The following is a 22,858-nucleotide window of genomic DNA, read 5'->3' on the forward strand; positions in this document are numbered from 1 at the left end:
CTATATGTTCATTACAAACAGATTTCAAGTAATGTTTGCCTGCTGTTCAGAAAATGCCACCGTATCGTCGAAGCGGTGTCGTCGAAGCGGTACCAGAAACTGCGTCAGGACTCATGAAGGCTTTCAAAGCTAATTCAGGAATTTCCGGCATGGATGTGATCTGAACAAATTCAATATATGCAATAAAAGGCTGATGAAACGTATGTCAAATTTGACTTTAAACAGCTTCCGGGACATAAGTTTAATGTTGCCAAAGATCACTGAAATGTTCCCAAGAGGTATAAAATTGTTGTTGCGAACAAGTTTGTCGGAAAACAGTGTATCATCTGGCAGTAAATTTGCAGTTATAGCCACAAGACTCCAATTTTCATCACAACCAACAACGAGTTATACATCAATTATGGTCTGAAAAGCGTCTAGCGGCTAATTAGGTATCACCGGGGCTCTCCCAGTTTTTGCCAGAATTGGCGAGTAAGAATGTGCAATAGCTGTACCGGAATAATGACGTCAACGTACATGAGAATGGGTTGAACCCCCTAACCTCCCGGAATTCCACACAATCGAAGTATATAGGAATTCCACCCAAACCAAGTCAATGTACTCTAAATATATAGAATGAAAACATGGCTAAGGACGTTATTTCAATGACTAGATACTGCAGCCGGCGATTTTGATCAGCAGCTTGTGCAGAAATTAAAGGCAGGTATCGTGCCCAAAGTTCAAATTTTCATTCTAGAGTAACAAAAACCGCAAAAACCCACATTGTGTCTTTAAACCACAATAAATACGCATCATTTTTTCTGATAACGTATTATGCTAAATCATACTTCCAAAAATTACTACCCTTTTAGATTTTAAATTGGCCTTGCTTATTGCAGGATACATAAGTCAAATGATAAAAAAAAATTTTAAATTTTTTTCAGGCTGCTCATACCAAAACACAACTTTAATTAATTGAAGAAAAATTCCTTGCATCAATAGTTCACATTTTATCTGCGATTGAAAAATGTTCAGTTTTATAAACTTCAAAAAATCATATTGCAAAAAACGTGACGATTATTTTAAGACACGAGAATTTTTTTTCAAGGAAGTTGAAAATGTTTGATGTTAATTTCTTCTAGATTTAGGAAATGAATGAAACAACGTAAAATTCAATTACAAAATAAAATAACTGTTTTACAATCGAATCTCTACCAGAAATCCAACTGATAATGAAGGCTTAACATAATTAAAAATTTTTAAGCTGTTAGCCCCCCTAATGGAAAAGGCTGCGCCGCCTATGGTATTATCTCATAGGTAGTAAAATGGAATAATTATAAGTAATGGTAAATATTTTTCTTATTTTTATTTGAAATCATAAACTGCAGCCAAGAGTTTATATTTGTATTCTAAACTAAGTGATATTACCTAGATAGGATAATGTGTCTGTTTTCGCCTTGTGTCTAATATCACCCTACCCATTTGACGCCGTTGGTTAGAGCAGCGTCTGCCATCTTTGTTCAATGGATTGGCTCAAATGGTACTGTGATGATTGGGGCATCCGATTCGAGTGTTCGTTGAGCTTAAACAGAAGCGTTTCACTATTCTCAGGCATATTCTGTTATTATAAGGGATCTTAGGATCGAAGCAAAGATGCAAAATTATATACATTTTATAGATTTTAGACTGCATAATTGAGGTTTAAATAAGGTAGGATGTCTATGTCGTAGGAAACCGGTTTCACGATAGTGTAAAGAGCCTATTTTGGCTCTATTAGGGAGTGTGCCGCACTACTTCGTTAGTTACTCAGCCTGCAATCGGAATTCGTGTAAATTAGCTTCAACATCTTTGTTTCGTTACCAAGAACCAATATAATAATACACATGAAATTCTCGTGTTTGAGTGCAACAAAAACTCGAATTAGCCATTATAGCCCTAACATTTGATCCAAGATGACAGGCGCTGCTCCTACCAACGGCTTCAAATGGTTAGAATGATAATAGAAACAGAGCGAAAAAAAACATTACCCTAAGTGATTTTATATCTTACTAAATACATTTATTACTCCATTTTTCCCATCTGCGAAAACGCGTGCATTAACGGTTCAATTTTTCTCTTCTCTGGATGGCCATATGGAGGCCGAATCGGGATCAGCCGGACTTAAACGATAGCCAGATACTCCCTACTGGCCCCTCTGTGGACTTCTTTCGATCAAAAACTAAATTGTTGGATCTTTTACAGATTTTATAAGACCTGACAGCTCAATTTTCGGCTGTGACCGAAACATCGAACAAGGACAAGGTTAGTATCGCGATAGCCAATTCAAACGATACTGAAACGAGCACTTTAGGCGGGATTAAAAAGTCTATTTATCCGCTCTAAAAGTAGAGATTGAAGGCGTAGTCGACGATGAGATTTTTACATTGTACGATCTGCAAATGTATGCTTTCCGTAATATTCGCGGGAGTTGGGGTTAGTTGTATTTCAATTATCATTTTTTATTTCGCTCTATTCTGTAGATCGTGCAAAATAGTATATGTTGCCTAAACGGACAGATTGTTAACTGCATCTTAGCTTGATGAATTATTCGAATTCATTCCTAAACATCCCATTTCTAGTTTTAAAGCAAGCACACTACAAGTGCATTCTATGTTTTAAGGAGGCCTTCAAAAGGGCCATAAAATCTCAATTGTTACTAGGAATGTTGCACGGAAATCCCGCCAACTTACCTCAGTTCCAAGGTAAGTTGACGGTATATATGAAGTAAGCTTCACGTAGCCCCTTTCAAACGACTCCCATACTGCCGAAACTCGCATTTCAGTCCTATATTGAAAATCTCCATGGTAAGAAAAAAGCGATTCAATGTTTTTGTTTTTCTTTTTATTTTAGGGCTAAATACCGGTACCTACAGTTGCACAAAATAGTTGGATTACAATATAAATATTTCTGTGTTAATATAATTTGCAATCATATTCTTTTCATTTTCTGACTACGTCTATGTTATTCAGCAATTCATTCTGAACATTTCATTCAAAAGTACCAAGTCTCTGCGATGAATATATTCTCATTTATTTTAGTTTTTAATGTCGATATTGGTGGTGCGCTGTCAGTGTTGGAAAAAATAATAAATTTCTGAATTTGGATTAAACCATAAGTTTTAAAATCGTTATAACTATTTTTTGAAAACTCGTAGCTAGTTACCGTCTTCGACAAAGTTGTTAACCAAGGTTTGAACTATAGTTTTATAAAGCTGGTTTTTCATATTGAGTGTAATAGCGATCTTTATTAACGTAAATTATTAACGAAAAAAATAACGTAAAATAATCGATTTCCCCATATAAAATCCTATACAAACTTTGAACGCAATGCGAGTTAACGATGAAGCCACGCGACTCAGGTGCTGACGTCGAAGTTCCTCGAGACAACCGGCAAACATTGCAATCGCCAAGCTAGGCATTTTTGTTAGACGACGACAACGTGCGACCCAATCGATGGCAACGTGTGACCGGATGGATGGCACCACCGCGAGGATTGCAGAGTTAGCAGTATTGAACTGTAGTTAGGGCTAATTAATTGAAATAAATTCATTCGATGTGGAACGGTAGAGTAGTGTAGTTGTATTTTTTAAAAAGAGTATCACAAACTCTTATTCTTAACTGGAGGCTCCGGCGAGATCCATCTCGTGCCGGGAAGTGTATAAGTGTTCGAGTGACTTGTGAAAAAAATCTTACAACCTGGTCTCTAGAGCCAAGCAAAAAAGTGCAAAAATCTAAATAGTGGTGGTCCAAGGAGCCACATACAAGTTAAAAAAAAAACCCGACACAAAGCGAGAAGCGAGGACACCGTGGATTATCCCAATTGATAGTAGGGTCCGGAGTAGTGGATGCAACACAGCAGAGCAAAACGGAGCAACCCAAAATATCTGCCTCTTCTCCCCCGACACTTGGTGGACCGCCAAAAAGAAGACCGGATTAACTCATGCCGGCCGAACCGAGGACACGGTCCTATATGTAAGTACCAATAATTTTTTATCATTCTAAGTGTTAGTGACAAAAAAATCCAAGAAAATCCAGAGTACAGGTGTATAGTGAAAAAGTGTTAATTATCAATTTTCATTAAAAATAAATTTCCGTCAAAATTAGTAAGAAAAAATCTAGATTAAACTTTTACTTCAAAAAAATAATGGAGCACCCAGCCCCAATTCCTGCGGCTGCACAGTTGACCATGCAACAATTTATTGAATTAGGAAAACTACCAGATTTTATTCGTGATTTACAAAATTTTGATGGTAAGCCAACAGAACTATTAGTATGGCTTACAGATGTTGAGGGCATTTTCTGCATGTACAGAGATGCCGGAGCCACGGAAGCTCAAATTGATTTAATTGAACGCTCCGTGAGACGAAAAATTAGAGGCGAAGCAGCCGATATTCTCAATTCGAATAACATTGTGCATGATTGGGCACAAATAAAATCGACGTTGCTTCTATATTACAGGGATAAGCGTGATATAAAAACATTGGACTTCGAACTAACAACTATTAAAAAGAACTCCAATGAAAGTTTAGGCAGTTACTACTCCAGGGTGAACGAACTACTTTCATCCATAGTAGCTCAAATTCAAACGGAGGAAAAACTGTTCCTCCATGCTAATTCACACATTGACTATTTTCGAGAAAAAGCAATAGATGCATTTATTCGAGGGTTAGAAAAACCTCTGTGTCATTTACTAAAAACATTCAATCCAAAGACGTTAAACCAGGCGTATCAGTTTTGCCTAGACTACCACAATATGGATACCAGATCGGCACCCTTCCGAAATGAACATTTCACCCCAACTCCCAAACCAAGGGATTTGGAAATCAATAGGCTTCCTCCTAGACCACCTCCAAGGAGATATCCATCTCCACCAATTCCAGCCCCAAGGAATTTTCCACAGATGCCATTATTTGGCAGGCAACACTTTCAAGCCAATCCTTTCACCCAAACCAGACCTCAGTACCAGCCTAATCCATTCCAGGCACCCCCACGGCCTTGGGCTGCGAAACCATTACCGAAACCCGAGCCGATGGATATTGACCAGAGTATGAGAACACACAATGTGGACTATGGTAACAGGCCACCAATGAATCTTAAAAGACCACCGCCGATATCGGGGCAAGCATATCCGTACCCATTCAAAAAGCACGCTCATCCTATCGATACCATTTTTGAAGATCGAACAGAAGATCTCTATAATTACGAATATGATTATTACGACGATTCATATCCATATTATGATATGCAATCACCGGCAGAACCGGAACCTAAATTAGATACGCAAGAACAAGAACCGCAGCAAGATGAGGCTACAGCCACCCATTTTTTAGAATGGAACTCAAGTTGGTGAAACCTATATTGCTCTACATCAACTTGAAGACTACTAGTGGACAGTTCCCCTTTTTAGTAGATACAGGAGCAAACATTAACTTAATCAATCCAAAACTTGCCTGGGCCTACAAGGACAGCAGGCTGTATGATTTCAATGCCGAAGGCATCACTAGTGCTAACGGTAAATTTAACGCAACCTCTGCGATAGATATAAACTTTTTTTATCCGAAAATTAATTACGTTACTAAATTTCTGTTACATAAGTTCCATTCATTTTTCTACGGAATCATAGGGACAGAAATACTGAATGACTTGAATGCAAATATTGATTTTCCTAATAGGACTTTGACCTTGTATTCTGATAATCAGAAACTTGTCATTCCTCTCTGCGAATATTCTCAGACAAACTGTACTTCCAATAGCGTTTTTCGAACAGCTCATCTTACTGAAGAGGAGCAGAATCAACTAAGAGTTGTCCTCGACAGCTCAAAAGAAGTTTTTCATGAAACAAATGCAAAATTAACATGCTCAACAAACGTTGAGTGCACAATCAATACCACCGATGATATTCCAGTTCATCAGAAGGTATATCCTTACCCTGGTGATAGACTATCGGAAGGTGAACGAGAAGACAATTCCCGATAAATATCCAATGCCCGAGATTGGGTATGTTTTAGATCAACTAAAGGGTCAAAAATACTTCACCACCCTTGATTTAGCGTCTGGATTTCACCAGATTAAAATGAGGGAGAAAGATATCGAGAAAACGGCTTTCGCCATCAACAACGGGAAATATGAGTTCACTCGAATGCCGTTCGGCTTGAAGAACGCTCCTGCGATCTTCCAGCGGGCAATTGACGACGTGCTAAGAGATCACATAGGGAAAATATGCTATGTGTACATCGATGACGTCATCGTGTTTGGAAAGACCCTAAACGAACATTTGAAAAATCTTAAAATAATTCTAGAAACACTAAATAATGCAAATCTCAAGATTCAGTTGGACAAATGCGAGTTTTTGCATTCTGAAATAGAATTTTTAGGATTTATTATCGGTGCTGAAGGAATCAAACCTAACACTAAAAAAATTGAAGTTATCAATAGGTACCCAGAGCCCAAGAATCTCAAAGAGCTTCGTTCGTTCCTTGGAATGATGAGTTATTATCGAAGATTTGTAAAAGACTTTGCGAAAATCGCAAAACCTCTTACAAACCTTCTTCGGGGGGAAAGAAATCCCTCATCAAATAGAAAAATTTCGCTCTCGAGTGATGAAAAACGATGCTTCGACAAATTGAAGAACGTATTAAAATCGTCTGACGTTCTCATTTACCCAGACTATGGGAAACCTTTTATTCTCACAACGGACGCATCTGATTTCGCTATAGGTGCTGTTCTATCCCAAGGTGACATCGGCAAAGACAAACCGATTCACTTTGCTTCCAGAACTTTGTCTTCAACGGAAGAAAAATACTCTGTGCCAGAGAAGGAAATGTTAGCGATCTTCTGGTCTTTGCAAGTATTTAGAAACTATTTATACGGGGCGAAGTTTAAAATTCTAACTGATCACCAACCGTTAACGTTTGCTTTATCTCCAAAAAATACAAATGCAAAACTCAAAAGATGGAAGGCATATTTAGAAGAGCATGATTATGAAATAGTGTATAAGCCAGGAAAAGCAAACGTGGTGGCAGACGCCTTAAGCAGAATTGTATGCTCCCTATCAGCAACCCAACATTCAGCCGAAAATAGCGACGACTTTTATATACCTTCGACTGAATCGCCAATCAACGTATTTCGTCATCAAGTGGTAATAAAGAAAGGACCTGATAAAACAATAACAGAAACCCCATTTTCAGGATACACAAGAATTACAATTTATATAAATGAAATTAACGATGATTCATTATTACAGGTACTAAAAAACCACTTTAACTATTCTAAAGTAAATGGTTTGTTAACAGATGAGAACACAATGGGAAAAATGCAAGAGGTCTATAAAAGACATTTCGGACAACAAAATCTGTTAACGATTCGTTTCACTCAGAATATGCTTGAAGACATAACTGAGGAAGATGACCAATGGAATATCATCCGCACTGAACACTACAGAGCCCACAGAGGTGCACAGGAAAATAAACAGCAAATATTTCGAAATTATTTCTTTCCAAAATTAGCTCAAAAGGTAGGAGATTTTATCACTAACTGTCAGATTTGTCATGAGTGCAAATATGATAGAAACCCGATAAAGTTTCCTATACAAGAAACACCAATTCCAAAGGCTCCATTTGAAATAGCGCACATCGACATTATGTTTTTAGAGAGTCTTCACTTTTTGACATATGTCGACAAATTTTCAAAATTCGCTCAAGTCACACAAATCGAATCAAGAGCAGCCGTCGACCTCATACCAGCAATAAAGGATATTCTCTTAAAGTACAAAGCACCAAACACACTTGTGATGGATGGTGAAAAATCCTTTATGACGGGAGAGATCGTTAATTTTTACAACATACACAAAATCAACCCATATGTAACCGCCACCGGACGGAGCGAAATGAACGGAACCGTTGAACGTTTTCACTCAACGCTCCTAGAAATTTACCGAATAACAAAAACTGAAAATCCGAATCTCTCAACTCCAGACCTGATCCAACTATCCGTACAGAAATATAATTCTACTATTCACTCCTCCACAAATTTCACTCCTTTGGAAATAATTCTTCCCTCTCCTCGTACACCGGACATTATCGAAAAGACTTACAGAAACCTACTACGAACCCAGAAAAATGCGTTGGAACACCATAATAAAAAAAAGAAACCTGTACCGATCGAAGAAAATCAAGACGCATACGAGACGACCCGACAAAGACTTAAACACAAGAAAAGGTTCAAAAAAATAAAAATTTCGAAAGTTAACAAAAGCACAATTACGACTGACGATAACCGACGAATCCACAAAGACGACCTGAAAATTAGGAAAATATAAAACGTGACTTCTACTTCTACGTTTCAGACTACTACTGCTATTATGTATTCAACCAGACCAACTTCAATCGACACAAGATGTGACACTCGACTTACGGGACGTAGGACGTCAACCAGTCATGATCTTCGATCAAGGCGAGGCACGGATCAAACTTGACCACACATATTACATTCATCACTTCAATCTAACGACTATTAGAATGCAAGTAAAAAGCCTTAGAGATCAGTTTGAAAACTTTAGCAGAAATCAATTTTCCGACTTAATAATAGAAAAATTTAACGAAATAGATTTTGCATTAAAAAGCATAGACCCTATCAGACGTCATAAACGTTGGGATAGCTTAGGCACAGTTTGGAAATTTATAGCTGGCAGTCCAGATGCCAATGATTTGAGAATCATCAATTCTACCATAAATAATTTAATTATGAACAATAATGAGCAGATCAGGATTAACCGTGAGATAAACCTACAATTGAAGGAAGCAATGTTTGAAACGAAAAAGGCAATCAATCTGTTTAACACAAGATCAGCCGAAACTTATTCCACTAAGATTTTATTTCATTTAAACTACTTATCAAAGAAATTGAATCAGATAATTGATACAATCTTGTTAGCTAAATTAGGAATAGTAAACGAAAAAATTCTGAGCCAACGTGAAATTGATATTTTAATCAATGATTTAGCTAGGGAAAATATAACGGTTCATACTGCTCTGGAGGCAATGAATTATGCGACGACATCAGTGGCAACGAACAGTTTGGAAATTGCACTCATAATAAAAATGCCAAAACTCGACCCGAGAATATTCAACAAAATACGTCTATACCCAATCATTCACAAAAATAAGCAAATTCATATAGATCATCGATTTTATCTAACTCACAAAGACGAGATTTACTCCATAAACTCAGTCGAACCTACTATATTCGACGCAAACGAAATCAATTTGGACAATTCAACCTGCATACCGAAGCTATTGAAAGGAGAACAGGCAACTTGTAATTTTACCACCAACCCAGTTGAAGAAGAAGTTATTTTTCTAGACAACCAACACTTGTTCATAAACACTATGAAAAATTTCACCCTTTCATCAAATTGTGGCCTAACAAACAGAAACCTGACCGGAGCATTCATCGTTTTCTTCAAAAATTGTCAGTTATACATCAATAATGTTTTATATAGCTCAAGAGTGAAAACCTTACCGGGAAACCCAATACAACTACCCCTAGACGGAATCGATGTGAATATGCATCAAGAGGTTCTAAACATCAGCCTGGACCATTTACATAAACTCCATCTGGAAACGAGGAAGGAGCTGGATGTTATCCGGCTATCAACGAACAGTATAAAGTGGCCAACATTATCCATTTTCGGGGGAATTATGTCCCTACCTAGCTTAATCGGTATAGCATTTCTCCTTAGATTTCTCATTCATAGATCAGCTACCATAAACATACAACCTGCAGCCAGGACCACAACAGTCGAAGATCCAGTACCAGACATCCAACCTAACATTAGACGTTTGACAATCAGAGAAGTGATTCGTACGGAACCTCATCTCTCAGGAAGGACGAGTTAACGATGAAGCCACGCGACTCAGGTGCTGACGTCGAAGTTCCTCGAGACAACCGGCAAACATTGCAATCGCCAAGCTAGGCATTTTTGTTAGACGACGACAACGTGCGACCCAATCGATGGCAACGTGTGACCGGATGGATGGCACCACCGCGAGGATTGCAGAGTTAGCAGTATTGAACTGTAGTTAGGGCTAATTAATTGAAATAAATTCATTCGATGTGGAACGGTAGAGTAGTGTAGTTGTATTTTTTAAAAAGAGTATCACAAACTCTTATTCTTAACTTGCGCAAACCCTGGAAGCACCGACCGCTCCCAAACTTTGCACAGGCATTTGGGACCACAAAAGGAATTCAAAATGTGGTGTGCACGCTAGTTTAAATCATTTTGAAGTTTTCCCATACAACTGCGAGCTACTCTTAGGGACCGTTCATAAATTACGTAACGCGTTTAGGGGGGAGGGGGTACGAGAAGTTGTGACATACGGGGAGGAGGAGTAAGCTAGATCGTTACGTAACATGTTTTTCTGAACAAAAAAAAATTCGAAGAATTTGTTACGGGTTAGGGGAGGGGGGGATAGAAAAATTTGTGACAATTTGTTACATAGGGGGAGAGGAGAGTCAATCTGGGGAAATTTTTGCGTTACGTAATTTATGAATGGTCCCTTATGGTTAGTACCTATCGATCGTTTGATCGGCCATTTGTAGCTTTGTGAGGGTTCCCGAGATCGGGTAGTTAGGAATGTGATATGATTCTAAGGGTGAGATTGAGAGTGAGTTACCAGAGCGATGATAATTACGGTGATGATGCTTAGGATTACCATGGCGGATCGCCACAAACCTAATATAATAAAGTCCAATTGATCTACAACCCCCCCCCCCTCCTCCCATACACACACATTGACGGACCTCGAATAAGGTTTTCTGACAACCGGAAGACCGCCTTCTTCGATTATAAAATCAATTTAATCAATAAGTTATTACTTTATATAGAGTGACCAGACATCCCCGTTTCCCAGAACATGTCCTGATTTTATCTGGCTGTTCCGGTGTCCTGGGACGTCGAGAAAAATGCTTGATTTGTCCTGTTTTCTCTCCTCTTATTTGTTACTGAGTCTTCGCGGATTTCCTTTTAAAGGTCACATCGACATTTTGGTGCCTCCGCTTATTCCCATCTCTCGAGCAACCTTTGTCAGTAGCATATTTCCATCTAGCTGGAAATCCGTGTATATGTTTCCAGTCTACCAAAAATGAAATAAGCGAGAAGGTAATAACTATCATGAAATAGCTTCATTGTTTGCTGTCTCCAAGTTTTTGGAGCTTTTAAGGCTCACTGTCAGCAATATTTTGGAAACGATCATCGTGGCTTTACGGCTGAATGTTCGAGAGCGACTAACCTTCTGTGTCTAACATCCTACAATATTCTACATGTAGTGTGTATGGAATGTCGCAAACAATTTGATGTTATTTGCACCAATCAATCTGTAGCTTTTGAAAAATTGAGCTACGGTACTGCTGTACTTTATTGATGATCTTTAGATATCTCATCTGATTCGCTCAATTGCAGATTGGAAATTTCTCCAATATTAGCATCCAATTTTCATTGATTTAAGTTTTATAGCACGCTACAAGTGCAATTTAAGTTGTATGAGCGACTATAAAACTTCCATAAAACCTCAATTGTCACTAGAGATGCTACCTTGAGGGTTCACTACCGCCATAATCACTATTACCACCGAATTCCGATCTAACCGGAACTTCCAGGTTACATAGCCAATGCACTTCTAAAAGGACGCCAAGCGCGAATGTTTTCTTTATCGATCATTCAAACTCCAACAGCAAATTGAAATGTTCTGATTGTACCCCTTGTCCAATCAGAACACCACTGCTTGTTATATTTACACTGGGAATAGAACCACAGTCACCAGAAGAGTTGTATCGTAACACATATCGCTTTATTTTCTAAGCTACGAGCGCACACACGATATGGTGGAAAATTTTTAACGAAAGTGAATATTTTTTGTATCATATTGTATTGCTTATTGGGGCGGACATTAACCAAGACGTGTTATTCGCCCTCGAATATATCTTCCAAACTTTTCCTCTACTTTGTCAACATTACGAAGCGATATATGGGAAATGGGTTTAAAGTATTCAAGTACGAGCAATTATCACGCCAAAGTTAAATTTATAGATTAATTGAGCAACGAAACTGCAAGAACTGTTACTAAAGACGGAATACAGCTCGAAAAAGACTGCAATGGTTAGCGAACCAAACATATTGTAAGCTATCTTAAGAACAAAGAAATCAATATGTCATAGCTTGATACAAACGCTGTGTAAGTTTGAGTATTGATTGCCTGAAAACGATTCTGTCCTTAAATTGCAATAATTATGTGGACGTTTCAGCTGCTAGAGTTGTTTTGAAGAACATTAAATATTAAATTAGAAGCTTTATCTTGTGTATGTATGTGTGTGAGTTTTTTTTTGCATGATGGTAAACCTTTTACACCGACCCAGCACACGTTCTGTAATTGGACCATACTACCGATTTCCTTCATCGTGTGCCAGAGTGAGGGACTCTGAATAGAGAAGAAAACTCTGAACCCCACTCCTGTAACCTCCACCAAGAATCCGACATTTGCCTGATCCCCAGTATTCCATTTGAAGCAACAAGAGGAGGGGGAGGGCTGTACTCATCCACTTCGCTTGATTCCACTGTCTAGCTGGTCATGCTAGTTCGCTGGTCTCATTACTGCCACATCACTTCTGCTGCTACGCACTCCCTTGTTTCGGCATGATATTGTACATACGCTCCTCTCTACGTTCACTAGTTGAATGCTGTGGTCGATCCAGCGATTCCGGTTGGAGGGTGGTTTCCAATTCACTGGTGCCCCGACGACCCTAAGCTGATAGTTTGTCGTTTTCGGTGCTACTCGGCGTAGTCCCCGACGGTGGGGCTAGTCTAACTCGGACAAGAGCTCCCCGGCGAAATAATGTTTCCCGAAACTGTTGACGAACGCGTTATTAACCCAAGTAACAATTGAGGTTTTGTGGTAGTCTTGACACCCCTCTTAAAACTTAGATTGCGCTTGTAGTGTGCTATAAAACTTAAATTGTTACTTGGGTAATGTTTCGATGCTGTCCGGTAGAGTGCCGTGTCCAGTGATTCCGGGTAGAGAATTGCGTACAGACTACTCGGAATAGTCCCCGGCAGAGCATCTTGCCTACTACGTCGAAAAGTTCCCGACAGTGGAAGATCTTCCGAAACCGATGCTACCCGAGCAGATGTCAAAGCCGGTCCTGCGATTCTGCAAGTTTTCCAGTCCTTCGATACTGGGTGTTTTCAAGTTCACAGGCGCCCCATCAATCATTTGCTGGTGCTACTTTATAATCCAGTCAAACTTGAACTAGCCAGGATGACCATGCTGCGGAAATATCGCTTCTACTAGACTCTCATCCCTTGTGGGAACCTATCCAGTGATACTGCCGGTCCTCTTATCATCACCATGGCAACTCGATAAGTGACACCCCACGGATTCGAATTGGCGTTCTCCTCCGCGCTCGCTGGCAACGCTCACATAGGTCAGCTATCGTCGTGTTCCACCAGAAGGTTTACCTTCTCTTGACATGGTTTCATCGCATGCTCTTGCTAATGCCGTTATCGCTTCATCGACACAGAAGTATAGGTGATTGCACTCAAGCCTCAACTTTTCAATGAAGACCCTCTAGTCGAACTTCATTTATTTCCACCTCCGCTCGTTCCGATTGAGTCACACGTGCTTCCGACAGTTGATTGCTTCCGACAGTGTACCGGATCGTTTGGTGGTCGCTGTGAGTGCACTTCTCGCATACTCCCCAATACCAACTTCCTAACGTTAACTGACTCTCCTATCAGCTTGACGAACATTTCTATGACAAAACTAGTAAAAATCACTAATATTTCAGGGATATGAAGCCGTTTAGGCAACCAATTTGTAAGGAGATGTATTAGCTACAGGGCGTCTCCATATGGGTATTTTCAAAAACATAGATATTCATGATAAGTGATCCATGGGAGACCATCTCAAAAATTGGAGGACGTATAAAGATAAATTAGTGATATGACATAAAATTTTTCAATTGGAGTTTTTTGAAGCAGAACAAACATTAATCAGTTTTGCACAAAAATCTCACAGCTATAGTTTAGCATATTCATTCTTCTTTCCAATAAACTTAAAATTGCTTCTATCGGCTGTGTAGTTCTTGAGATATCGTCGTTTAAAATTCTGAGGTATTAACAATTCTAATGAATTGAATTGAACAGAAATCCGCGACATCACTTGCTTCAATGACATGTTAAAAACTCATTTTTAATTCTATTATCGTAAAATTTTGGGATACTTTTATTCAAACTGAGAGAAAAATAAAATAAATATTTACAAAAGAATTACATGATGTTGATTTTTGGGGTTTTGTCACTCGTCGTGCCACTGTGCGGAGGTGCGTAGCAACGCAAAATAAGATTCCGTTGATTTCGGCGATAACAAAGCCTTCATTTGCGCGATAAACTACTTCCTGATTGGATATCTTCCCGTCGCCGCTGATTTCACGTTATCTGATATCCAGTTATCACCACAGGCCGGTATAGGTATAGTACCGAGCTGTATCAATAGCTACATCATACTTAAACTTCGCCGCAACAAGCATTGTGCTGTGTCGCAGTGGTTGATTTACGTTACCTCCAATGTGACTTCATTGCAGTCTCCTAATTGAATTCCGGATATCATAGATTGCCTAGATCAGACAACTGAGAGTCTGTCGCCAGTTGTAGATTTTTTCCCCGCACCTACTGCATAATTTGCTCCTATCAATTACTACTGCAACTTCTAGCCAGGACTCTTGATACTTGAAGCACTCTTCCAGTCGCTGAGAGAGACACAGTGGGCATACCGACCACCGAACTTTGATCCCCCCGGTTTTTTGGTGCCTTATTTGCTGCTTCTGGAGGCCTAACCGAAGCCGCTTGCATGCCGAAAAGTTCCCTTCGCATTTGTTTCGTCATCTGAATTTCTCCCAGCTCGCACTGTTTTTTCCGAGCTTCTCTTAGCTTTTCAACCGAGTAAACTTCATCCAGGTCCCTACATTGGGCACAAGGTTTACACTTCCACAGCATCGCCGTTGGCTTCCTCGATGGGTTCTTTATAAGCAGAGCTGTAGTTTTTCCGGTCCTTTTTCAATTCTGTGAGTGTGCCTGATTTTCTTAGCGTCTGAGTCCCGCTCCTTGAGCGCTGGGTTTATCCGCATTGCGTGCAGTACCTTCATCGTTAGTTTTGACTATGAGTGCTTCATATTTGTTTCGTTCCTTAACCCTCCGGAAGTCGCGCAAATGGCCCACTGAACGAGCAGCCGCTGGTGCGCTAAGACGATTTCGCTACATGTTCAGAGCAGCGTGCTCTCAGTGCACTAGCGCGACTTCCTGAAGGTTAAAGAGCTTTCGTTTTTCGGACCTATCATTATTGTTCCCCTTCCATTTTGTGCTGCCGACGACTTCCCATTGGGTGTTTTACCTATGTTAGTGGCTGCTTCGTTCGCAACGCGTAGCACGGTGCCAGGAACCCCATTGTGTTTCTTGGAACCTCCTGGTTTCACGTGACCTGGTGAAGCTCTTGGTCCCGGCGTAGAGAAGGACACGGTATCCATTCCCTGGGGTTGTTTTTCGTAAATTTTCTTTGCTTTTAGTGGTACCACTGTTTGCCTTAATTCCTAGGATTTCTTGGCCAACGACGACCTCTTTTTAATTAACTCCACTTTATGCTCCAGGACTCTCCATTCCTTGATGACCAAACCGAGGTTTCCTTGTATCTTCAGCACCAGTGTCTTGAGTTCTTTATGTACATTTTTCCTTTTGTAGACGTGCACTTCGTCCACCAGTTTCTAGCTGCTATTACACTCAGCAAACTTGGTACTTTCAACCAGGTGCTGTTCTCCCATTTTCGCTGCTTCTGTTGAAGCTGCTGCTGTTTAAGCTGCTGTTGTTTAAGCTGCTGGTGATCCGCAGTTGCTTTTTTCTTAGTCGTACTGATGTTGCAATAATTGGCATGGCTTTGGTGGTGACCGCGTTCAATCACTTTTGGTGAAGAAATTCGCCGCACCTCTCTCTTCATTTTAGTGGATCCCAACTACAAACTGCCATCTCTACTAGTTGTACATAGTTAGCTCTTGTGATTTCATGGTTATCTATGCAAGCTGGGTGGACATGCTAGGGTTGACACTATCCTTCATGGGAAGTACTGATCAGAGCCAGATCGAAGTAAAATCGGGAATTATCCATCCGAACCTAGTACCACCAACAATTGGTGAAGTACCCGGAGACCTACCAAGGTTTCAACGGGACGGAGTCAGTCGTGTTGTTAGCCCACTCGCCATTTCAAGCCGGTGTCATCCTTCTTTACGCAGGGAGTAGAAAAGCACGCCTGTCAGCTCAATGTCGCCGTCCAATTCATGATCCGTGTCCTGGCCGCTTACGTTCGCCATGACCAGTATGCCGAAATCATGATGATACTGGCGTTTATCCATCGATGTGCCCGTTGGCACTCCAGTTGGGCTAAGGTGCTTTTATTGCTAAGATCTTTGATTACTAAAATCTTAAAATCTTAACAGAAGCGGCTCAGGCTCGCTTCGTCGGAGCTGCGTTCGTAATTATGGTTGTGTATAGATACTTAACAGAGCCCTATGCTACTCAAACCCCACCATAACCTAGAAAAACAGCGTGTATGCGTTGCAGTTCATACATAGCTGATCACTGATTCTTTAAATCATTCAGTAACATTGAATATCGTTTGCAAATGTTAATTAGAGCAGGTCTGTTCGTTGATGGACCGTCTCCCAAGGTAACAATTAATACACGTCCAGAATAATCCAATCTCAATTTTTTTTCTTCGTAGCCTTTCGGGAATACATCTCACTCAGGTCATTTACTTATTCACATTCCCTTTCCCAATGTGTACGAAAAGGATTCAGTAGAACCAAAGGGGAAATTTATCCATTAATTCCTCTATTCAGGAAGTTCTATTGACCCTGGCCTAAAAGCATTCGGAATTCCAACATATAGCGCAATTTGAAAGAAATCCCAATTTGAATCCATCTATCAGAGTCATTCAGAAGCAGACAAACATTGCATTCGGTTTCCTCAAACCGTTAAGCTGATTGGGTACGGAAATGATTTACGATTGCACAACCTATCTCTGTGAGAGTACGTCAAAACAATCGAACCATCAAGTGTGGGCTATGTGAACTAGCTGCCTTCATACACCCACATTGCCAACACCATCAGCGTGTTGTCATGCGTTTCTCATCGCGAATTCGCTTTGATAGAAGTTAGGCTTTGGGAATATTGTGAACCACAAAAAAAACGGAAAATGGTGAAGTTAAACCTGTATACATTGATACGGTAGGCACTTGTAAAGATTTTCAATGAAAAAAAATGTCTGCTGAATTCAATGTTATAATGAATTGCGATCATCTTCCAAATGTACTTTATTTACAGATCACTGCAAGCTGCTTTTGGGCCAATTATTTTAGAACTATCCGGATAATTAATGACTGTTAGTTTCTCTCATTACTGTTGTTCTAATAACGTGTAATAAATTAGTCTCTGCTTTGGTTGCTAAGACTTACACGACGATCCTTCATCCTAGTCATCAGGATTCAAACAAATGACAAATGACATAAAAGATTTCCTATCCTTAGTTGTAAAGTTTACTCTTCATTCAAGTATTTTTGACACTAAATTCACTAAATAGTCACCTAGTAAGTAATACTCTCAACTTCCGCAACATTTTAGGAACCCAAATTAATAATCTTCATAAAATCAATATATAACACCACCGCACGATCGAACTGCGTACTGCACTGGACCAAAAAAGTTATCCCATCTAGATTTTTTTTTTCGCGTGTAAAGCGGCCAGAAATTTTCGCAATTTTTTCGTCCCCCTGCTTGGTATGCATTGCGGTATTTGCGGAGCATGCCATCGCTTCCCCGGTTTAAAAAAAAGCACCATGTCAGGCCAAGTCCCTCCACTGCCAAACTTCTAGCGCAACTGAGCGGACTATCCGTGCTATCCCCCGGCTGCAAGCTAACGCGGCTAGTTATTACACATGCCTGACTAGCCCAATAGAGAGGGCACAAAACTAGCGAGTGGTTTTAGTTGAGGTGGAAGGAAATGAAAAAAAACGCGCACACGAAACAGTGCTAGCAAAATTGATGGCGAAAAAACTAAACTAATTCCGCCGGTTTGGTGTTTGATTGGAGGATTTTAGATTTCATTAAATATTTGATTGGTGCTTTCGGCTGAGCGGAACGCAACACAAAACGTAACGCGAATTTGATTAGCAATACTGATCGGGTTTTTGGCAGCTGTCACAAAAGGGCTTTTCGGAAATAGGAAATGCGAATAGAATGATGCCGAATAAATGGTTTTATCGTCTTATTTGAATTAGCTCGTTTGTCAACTGACGAGAAACTGCGAACGGTTTTTCTACATCAGGATATGTATAGCAATTCTACATTGGATGGAATGAACAAATCCAAGTGAGTTGGAATCAACTAAGGGAGATATGCCTCTTTTCACCGAATATGATGTTGTAAAGTTTACCTAATAATCTGTTAAGGGAGACCGCTTAGCTAGATAGTTTTTTCTCGAAATTTACATTTATTTTCAAAAAACACTTGTACCCCGCTACCCCATTTTGATATTGAAAATTTAATGAATTTAATCCACCTAGCAGTGAAATTTGTATTTGTATTTGTCATATATACATTAGACTGGTTCAATTTTTGACTTTTAGCTCCACCAGGCTTTTCTGATTCCTTTTATGGTCCTTTGTAATTGTGCAAATTTTGGTACCGATTGGTTGTGTCTACGGACCCTCCAAAAATTTCAAAGTTTATATGGAAGTTTGTAAGAAAAATCGGTTAACATTGAAAATAAATTCTTAAAAAATCACCTCATCATTCAATTAATCAGAACACTATGTATTTCTAAAGGTATTCTTCTACTGAACACATTTGGGGAACATTGCAAGTTTATGAAAATTCGTTGAGAAAAGTTATTAACAAAAGAAGCAGTATGACTTCAAAACAAGTGGATTTTATTAGTAACCATAGCAACCCTGTTTGAATAGCTACATCGTTATACCAGTGTAAACTAGACTTGCCACCCACCGCTCGCGTATGGCAGATACAGCTATTCAAACAGGGTTGCTATGATTAAAAATAAAATCCACTTGTTTTGAAGTCATGCTGCTTCTTTAGTAAATAACTTTTTTTAGCGAATTTTCATAAACTTTTAATGTTCCACGAATATGTTCAGTAGAAGCTTACCTTTAGAAATATATAGTGTTCTGATTAATTGATTGATAAGGTGATTTTGTAAGAATTTATTTTCAATGTTAACCGATTTTCCATACAAACTTCCATATAAACTTTGAAATTTTTGGAGGGTCCGTAGACACAACCGATCGGTACCAAAATTTGCACAATTACTAAGGGCCATAAAAGGAATCAGTAGAGCCTGGTGGAGCTAATAGTCAAAAATTGAACCAGTCTAATATACATCAACAATAGGGCCGTCTTAAGATCACTCGGGGGCCTTGGGCACTATTTAAATAATGGGACCCCATCATTGAACAAGTGTAAATAGATGTATATTAGCATTATACACGCAAGATGCTCTGAATTGATCTGTAAATTTATTAGCTGGTAGCTCTATCATGCGCAGAATTTTCAAAAAAAAGCAAAATCCCGGACACCCTAAGGTAAAGTTAATATCGTTTAAAATGATAAATCAGAATATGGCAGAGAAGAATCGTGTTTCAATGTAAGAATTCTAAAAAGAGATATATTGTAAAAGCCATTGGAAAGATATAAGGACATTTGAATGTTAGAAATAGAGAAATATTGTGTGACGTTTCTATTAATAGCAGTTGCATAATACAGCAGAAGCCTGACAGAATTAACATGTGGTAATCTGACCTTCATAGTTACATGACGTTGTTTGAGAATGAAGAGTGCTTTAACCAAAGGGTAATGTTGAAGTATGGCGAGTTTACCGTCCACCATTTGAACGTTGGCTTGGCCAGTAAAAAAATCTTTGTATTCCGTGATAAGTTTAGGTGGCTATCGTAAACAAAGCGAAAAAATTTCAATTTTTTGGGTATTTTTAATAGTACTGTTTTAACATGTTCAATCTGGATATTTTAACATCAAGACTATAGTTGCCAAACATCATTGTAGGCGAACGTTGATATTTTAGGAGATTAGGTAAAGTATAGCATCACACATTCTAATTCTCACAATGCTGACAAAATAAAGAACGTAGCATCTGTTGTTCATTTTTTAAAGTATTTTTTTGTTATTTCGGAGTTCTTCTCTTTCCATAGATCCAAAGCTAAAGAATACCCAATCTATAAGAAATGATCTGCTTCAAACTGAACTAATTGAAATTGGAAATGCATTTGCCGAAAAATAATAATCAAGTGCACCATTTGACCGTGCATGATAAATGAATTCTTCTGATTAGCGTATGACAGCCATCTTGATCGCGATGTTAGGTCTAAAAATGCAAACAATAAATTTGAATGTTAAGATAACTAGTTTTTAGTTTGGAAACTACGAGAGGTAAAACAGTACGCAGTAACATTGTCCCGTTTATATTTGTTTAGAACTTCACGATTGTGAGCAATACAACATTCCTGATGTGATGAAACTGGTCAGAGTCGACATCCAACTTCGGAAAAAGCCACATATTCTCTTCCATAGAACTTTCCACCTCGCCGAGTCCTGCAATCTTTGAAATCAATCGATATAATATTGATTCTAAGAGCGCATATCGCTTTGAGGCTCATTCAAGTTCCATCCTCGCTGTAGGAATAGTAATAACGGGTCTTTGCAATATCTCTTTGTGCACGATTTTTTTGTCGAGGCAGGTTTTTTTTATTAAATAATTCAATAGACGTCTTGTATACTCGTTTATTACGACCAGCGTTAGACAACGTACGCAGAAATTGAACAAAATGATACATTTTTAACATTAACATACTATCAACTCATATTTTATCGACAGTGACGGTGGTTAACTAAAAGACCTGGCTGCTGTTTACACAGCTTGTCTAAGTTTAATTCAAGCCATCCTCCATGAGGGAAGTAAGGCTTACATTTTATTGCGTAGTGTTTCATTCATTTAAACTTTTTCTCTAGTAGGCACAAAACCTCCTCATCTTTTGCAGCAACAGATTACAAATATCCAAATAATACGTCTCAGCGCTTATTTCTACAATTGATAGTAACATAATGCAATTGCTAAATTATATCTAACACTAATATTAAAGCTAACTGGACAAAGAATGCCTTGGTAACACTACGGGACAAGTTGAAGTCAAAAACATCAGAACAACGATTGAATAGATGACACATACAGGCGAATGGCTCATTATAGCCGTAATTGGTTCTGGCGAAAGAAATGTGGAAAAAGTATTCTGTCGAAGGATACGACGACGAATATCGAAATTTACCATCTGCAGAAGATTGGAACAATCGATACACGTTTGCAGTAGATCTGCGATGAACGTTGCTTTTGAAACATCTCGACGAACACACAGGAGATCTAGGTCGATAAGCTTACAGCGATTCTGGTAGCTCAGGAGGTTTGACGGGTCCTTCCACGGGAGACGACGAAGGGCGAACCCAACAAATTTACGTTGGATAGATTCGATGCGTTGAATATCGTTTTGATAATAATGTGACCAGACAACAGTTGCATATTCGAGCGTGGAGCGAACCAAGGCACAATACAGTGCTTTTAAACAGTGTATATCGACAAAGTCCTTAGCGACTCGAAATGTAAATGCTAAGAGTTTAAATGCTTTGAAAATAGTGTAATCTATGTGTTCCTTAAAATTCAGTTTGGAGTCCAGCAGAACTCTCAGATTCTTGACGGGCAATTTCAGTTTTGAGATAGTCTGTGAAATTATTATAGTCGAACTTGATGGTAGAATGTTTCCGGATGAAGGAGATAACTTAGCATGTAGAGGGATTCAACTCCATCCTGTTAACCTTGCACCAATTTGTAAAGATATCCAACTGAGACTGCAAGAATACGGTATCGGTTGGTGTCGTGATGATATGGAATAGTTTGCAGTCATCAGCAAACGATAGTTTCATGCACGTAATCGAAAGGTTTAAGTCATTCAGGTAGAGTAAAAATATGAATGGGCCTAGATGACTACCCTGTGGAACTCCAGAGCTTACAGCAAATGGGGAGGTCGTGTTGTCGCCAATTTTTACAATCATTTCACCAATTAAGAAAAGTGCCGCCAAATCCAATTCTGTTTAACTTGTAAATTGTTATCTGGTGACTGATTTTGTCAAAAGCTGCGGAGAAGTCAGTGTACATGGCATCTACTTGAAGTCTTGCTTGCAATTAATTGATGATGAATGATGCATAGGATACTAAGTTAGTACAAGTTGATCGCTTAGACATAAAACCGTATTTGGGTTTCAGATATATAATCGGAGTAGTTGTGAGTAATGAAATCTAGAACAATCTTTTCAAGCAGCTTTGATACTGCGCTTAATGAAGCTATCCCACGATAGTTTGTGATATCACATTGATCCCTAGTAACAATTGTGGATTTATGATAGTTTTATGCCACTGATAAAACTTAGATTGCGCTTGTAGCGTGCTATAAAACTTCTATTGTTACTTGGGATCTCCTTCTTCGAAGACTAAAAATGTACAATCGTTTCCAAAGATCTTGTAAAATTCCTGAATGCAAAAAAAAATATTAAACAGCATTGAAATTGGAACAAGTAAACTATTTGCGCAGTTCTTCAGCACAGCAGCTGGGATTCCATCAGGTCCGGTACTTGTCGAAAACTTCAGCTTAAAACATGCTGAGTTAACTGTAGT

General features: G+C 39.1%; 1 protein-coding gene across 1 annotated transcript; it reads left to right on the top strand.

Moving 5' to 3' along the window:
- Positions 1–5,910: 5,910 nt before the first annotated feature.
- Positions 5,911–10,187, top strand: LOC131695089 (uncharacterized). Its single transcript, XM_058983618.1, has 3 exons — positions 5,911–6,358; positions 8,355–9,737; positions 9,801–10,187. The coding sequence occupies exons 1-3, from the start codon at positions 5,911–5,913 to the stop codon at positions 9,911–9,913; spliced, it is 1,944 nt and encodes a 647-aa protein (XP_058839601.1). The 3' UTR covers positions 9,914–10,187.
- The last annotated feature ends 12,671 nt before the right edge of the window (positions 10,188–22,858 follow it).

The sequence above is a fragment of the Topomyia yanbarensis genome, unplaced genomic scaffold, assembly GCF_030247195.1.
Source record: "Topomyia yanbarensis strain Yona2022 unplaced genomic scaffold, ASM3024719v1 HiC_scaffold_28, whole genome shotgun sequence".
Classification (NCBI taxonomy): Eukaryota; Metazoa; Arthropoda; class Insecta; order Diptera; family Culicidae; genus Topomyia; species Topomyia yanbarensis.